At 54.7% G+C, this 4,259-nt stretch overlaps 1 protein-coding gene across 1 annotated transcript; it reads left to right on the top strand.

The window, feature by feature from the left end:
• Window positions 1-1,800: 1,800 nt before the first annotated feature.
• KLF13 (Kruppel-like factor 13) lies at window positions 1,801-2,391 on the top strand. Its single transcript, XM_008568550.1, has 2 exons — window positions 1,801-1,828; window positions 1,949-2,391. Exons 1-2 carry the CDS (start codon window positions 1,801-1,803, stop codon window positions 2,263-2,265), a joined length of 345 nt encoding a protein of 114 aa, XP_008566772.1. The 3' UTR covers window positions 2,266-2,391.
• The last annotated feature ends 1,868 nt before the right edge of the window (window positions 2,392-4,259 follow it).

Genomic DNA, 4,259 nt, shown 5'->3' with positions numbered 1-4,259 from the left:
TGGTTTTCTCTTATTTTTGTTGGACTGAGCAAGATGTAAACTTGGAAGGCCCTTTTCCTCTGTTTTCTAGCATCCATCCACTGTGACTTAGGAGAAGTCTGGTGTCTGTCCCAGTCTTGCTCCCTTGTGGACAACCCGGTATCTGTTTCTCTTCTCTCTCTCTATTAAGTTTTAGAATTTTCTCTTTTTACCTAGTGTTCTGACATTGCAGAAATTCTCCCAGCAGGGGCCTGTACTCACTCACGCACCATGCCAACTCCTGTGCCAACCCTTCCCATTGTTAATATCCTAGTATCCTGTTGTCATTGTCTTTTCTTTTTTTCCACTTTGACAGATACTTTCTATTATTTCTTTGTTTAATTTCCTCTACCCCACTTTTTTCTGTTTTCTCACTCCACGCTTTCTGTTAGTTGGATGTTAAACTCACTTTGTTGATTCCCTGTGGCTCTCAGCTTTTAGCTTTTCTGTCTGTAACTGTCAAACAAGTTTGGGAAACCATGGTGGCTGCTTGATATCCAATCCCCCCAACACCCTGCCCATAAAATGTAAGATCAGTACAGGAGCAAATACAGCTACCATGGGCCTCAGCTTCAGCATACTAAGAGAGCATTGCAACATTCACATACTTTCTAGAACTATTTTTTGGTTCCCTTTTTTCTGGGATATTTCCTTGAGTGTATTTCCACACTTTCTGTGGAATTTTTGTTTGGGCAACTGTATTTTTAGTTTCCGAATGCTATTTTTTGTCGTGTGAAGTTTCTCTTGATGGTATCCTGTTTACTTTACACATCACATTTTTGTCTCTGAGAATGCTAATTAGAATTTTCAGGTTAACATTCTCTTCTGTTTCCTGGCTTCACTCTTTTTCCTCTAGAGGTGACAGTTTTGTTGCTCATGGCCTTTCCCTTTCATCTTGCTGATTTCCCTCAGCAGTCTGGCCACCCTTGGGTCTCTTTACATTTAAAGTGGGAGGTGGTGCGGATTTACTCCACTGGGCATAGGTGGGCCAGCTTTAAGGACTGGCAGTCTGCTTGGGGTCTGTGTTGGGGAAGGAGGGGGAGAGAGATCAGGTAGACAGGAAGCCACCTCTAATGCCAGAAGGGCTGCATTCTGAGGTCCCAGCCCCCTTCCGCTGGTTCTCCCTGAGCAGTTGATGTCATTTGTGGTTCAGAGTTTGTCTGAGCCAAAGCTGACGGGTCCCTTGCTCTGAGCAAGAGTATGGGAGGAGGTGCAGAGTCCTGACTGCAGCCGACCTTCATTACCTTCTCCCTACTATGTACTTTCTCCTCCCCGCCTGCACAGACCCCTCAAGGGGTGTCTTGTCTGTCACCATGCTCAGACCTACAGGAGCCTGTTGTGGTCTCCCGCTCAGCTGGCCATCACCAGCTGGCCGCATTGGGACTTCCGTGTGAGAAAGGGCAGCACACTATTGGTTGTGGGATCTCAGACCTGGAAATGACCAATCTGACTCCCTCATGTCATAGACAAGACTGCGTAAGGTTGGAACTGTCAGGGTGCTCAGGTTTGGGATTGCCTTCTGCCCTGCAGGGGTGCAGGAGTCCAAATTGTGGCTCCCCTGGGGCCCGTGTAGGTTGGCTGGATTCTGGCAGGTGTGTGGAGCCAGAGCATAAGCCGGCGACCTCCACAGGCTGGGCACAGCTGGTTCTGTCTGGGCATGTTGGGCAGGTGCTGCTGGTATACCTAGGGGGGTCCACTGCTAGGGGCCTTGGGCCCTGACCTGTACCCACCCCGTGACCCCTGCTGCTTCAGCACCTGCACTGCTGCTGTTTCCTCCTGGAGATGTCATTTGCTTCCATCACCTGTGGAGGTGAGGGCCCTGGCCCACCTTTGCCTTGACCCTGATGGATTTGTCACAAAGGCTGGCGAGGATGGGGTGCGGGTGATGAGAGGTGGGGGTGACGAGGGGAGCAGGGCCAGGCTGGTGCAGGACTGACTCTGTGCCCTGTCCCCGCAGGTGAGCGGCCCTTCGCCTGCAGCTGGCAGGACTGCAGCAAGAAGTTCGCGCGCTCCGACGAGCTGGCTCGGCACTACCGCACGCACACGGGCGAGAAGAAGTTCAGCTGCCCCATCTGCGAGAAGCGCTTCATGCGCAGCGACCACCTGACCAAGCACGCGCGCCGCCACGCCAACTTCCACCCCGGCATGCTGCAGCGGCGCGGCGGCGGCTCGCGGGCCGGCTCCCTCAGCGACTACAGCCGCTCGGACGCCAGCAGCCCCACCATCAGCCCGGCCAGCTCTCCCTGAGTGCGCCCTGGCACAGCCCCTACGCCCTCCCCCGCAGAGAGAACGTTCTGAAAAGGCCCGAAAAAAACACTTTTCTTCACCTCAGGTGTCAAAGTAAATTTGTAAAACAAAAACAAAAACGTCAAAACACAACATCCACAAATTGCACAACAGACACACCCACATAGTTGAGATTCCGCGGTGTTGAACCCCCTTTCTCAGGGATGAACACGGTCCACGAGGTCAGCGAGGACACCCTTCCTGCCGCCTTACTTTGTACATAAATTTGCACTCTGGAGTTTTCTGTTAGGTTTGGGAACACGCTGGGGACACAGCAGGCCAACCAGCGTAGGCAGAGCTCAGTCCCCATTTTGCAGGTCCCTCCGTCCGTCCTCCCTCGCAGGTGCAGTTACTGCTGCGTGTGCTTCTGCAGTAGGTGACTGGCGGAGGGAAGGGGACTGTGTCATCCTCTTCCTGCCCACCTGCCCAGCCTCTGTGCCACAGCCCTGCGGGCTCAGAGCCCTGAAGGTTCTGAGAGACAGGCCACCTCAGCGGGGTGCCTTAAGCCATGATATGGGCAAAGGAGTACCCTCCTAGGAGACTGTGGAGGGAGGCGGCTGCCCTCCTAGCCTGCCTGTCTCACTCCTGCCTCCAGGAGCCCGCTCGCCTGACCCCTTGGAGAACTGGAAGCAGAGATGCAAGCCTCGGCTGGGCACACCATTGCACCACCCGATCTTCAACCAGACAGGGCCTGGGCCACACCTACCCAGCACCTGGCTGCTCTGTATCCCTGCAGAAGGCACAAGGGGGACCCTTCACTATTATGCCATGTTTTCTGACTGGAAAACAGAACCTGGGAATTCTCATCTTGTAAAAAGATGTCAGAAAGCATGGCTGGTGCACCCACCTCTCGCATCCCCTGCACCAGCGCTGCTGCAGAATCATCTTGGTTGCACTGGTGGGTGAGGTCATCAGGCTGCCTCATCAGAGGATCTGGGTGAGTGGCTGTGCATGTGCTGGCACCCATGGTACTTCACAGAGACTGGTGTGAAGGGAGAGACCAGAGCATTGTGACTTGGAACTTTCAGGAGTCGCGCAGCGGATGTTATGGGAAATGCTATCGGAGAAAGAGGAAACTCCAGACATGAAGTTGTGGGAAGTGCTTTTCTCAGGCCCACTGTGTCCCCAGCATAGACTTAACAAACCTCCAGCTTCTCCGTGTCTCCTGGACCGCTCCTCCCTTTCCCTCCCACTTCTCCCCCGCTGCCTGAGGCCACACCCCAGCCTGTGGAGCATCAGGGCTGCAGATGCCCTGCCAATCGCCAGCCTTCTCCTGGTAGGAGAGGAGGAGCAGACAGCTGGGGCAGTTTCTCCCAGAACTGTGACCAGGGCTGGGTCAGAGCTTGAACCCTGGTTGGGTCAGTCAGGCCCTGGCCCTGTGAACTCCTCTGCAGACAGCTGGAGTGTCCACCCCAGCCCTGCAGCTCAGGCACCACCTTCCCTTCCTCCTGAGAGTTGGGGTCTGTAAATATAAGGCCCCAGAACAGTGTGTGTATGTGTGTGTGTGTTTGTGTTGGGGAGGGTGGGTTTGGCACAGACTTGGGGTATCCAAGGAGGAATGGCCCTTGGCACCTCAGAGGGCCGAACGTGGGTGTTCTGGGCCCAGAGTGCCTTGGTTGTGGCCATCTTGTCTCCACCCTGGCCATTCTATGGTATGGGGTGCAGCACAGAGAAACCCCAGAGACCCAGGCCTAGCTGGTGACCATGGTTCCTGGCCACTGTGTTGGGCCGGCTCCACAGTGGATGGGTGCCCTTTATCCACAGCCACTGTGCAGGTGGCAGTGTGCCATCTGTGAGGCTCTCAGCACCCATCTCTAACTCTACCATTCTGCTGGGATTGGTCAGTGGTGTGGCAGTGGCTTCCGAGGAGAGAGGTGGGTGCTGAGTTGGTCAGTAGCGCTGTTCCTGCTATGGGTGGGAACTGGTGTGATGCGGGTAGCCCCTGCCCTGGTTGC

This window comes from Galeopterus variegatus, unplaced genomic scaffold (genome assembly GCF_000696425.1).
Source record: "Galeopterus variegatus unplaced genomic scaffold, G_variegatus-3.0.2 Scaffold422, whole genome shotgun sequence".
Taxonomy (NCBI): domain Eukaryota; kingdom Metazoa; phylum Chordata; class Mammalia; order Dermoptera; family Cynocephalidae; genus Galeopterus; species Galeopterus variegatus.
This window is presented reverse-complemented; position numbering and strand designations above follow the sequence as displayed.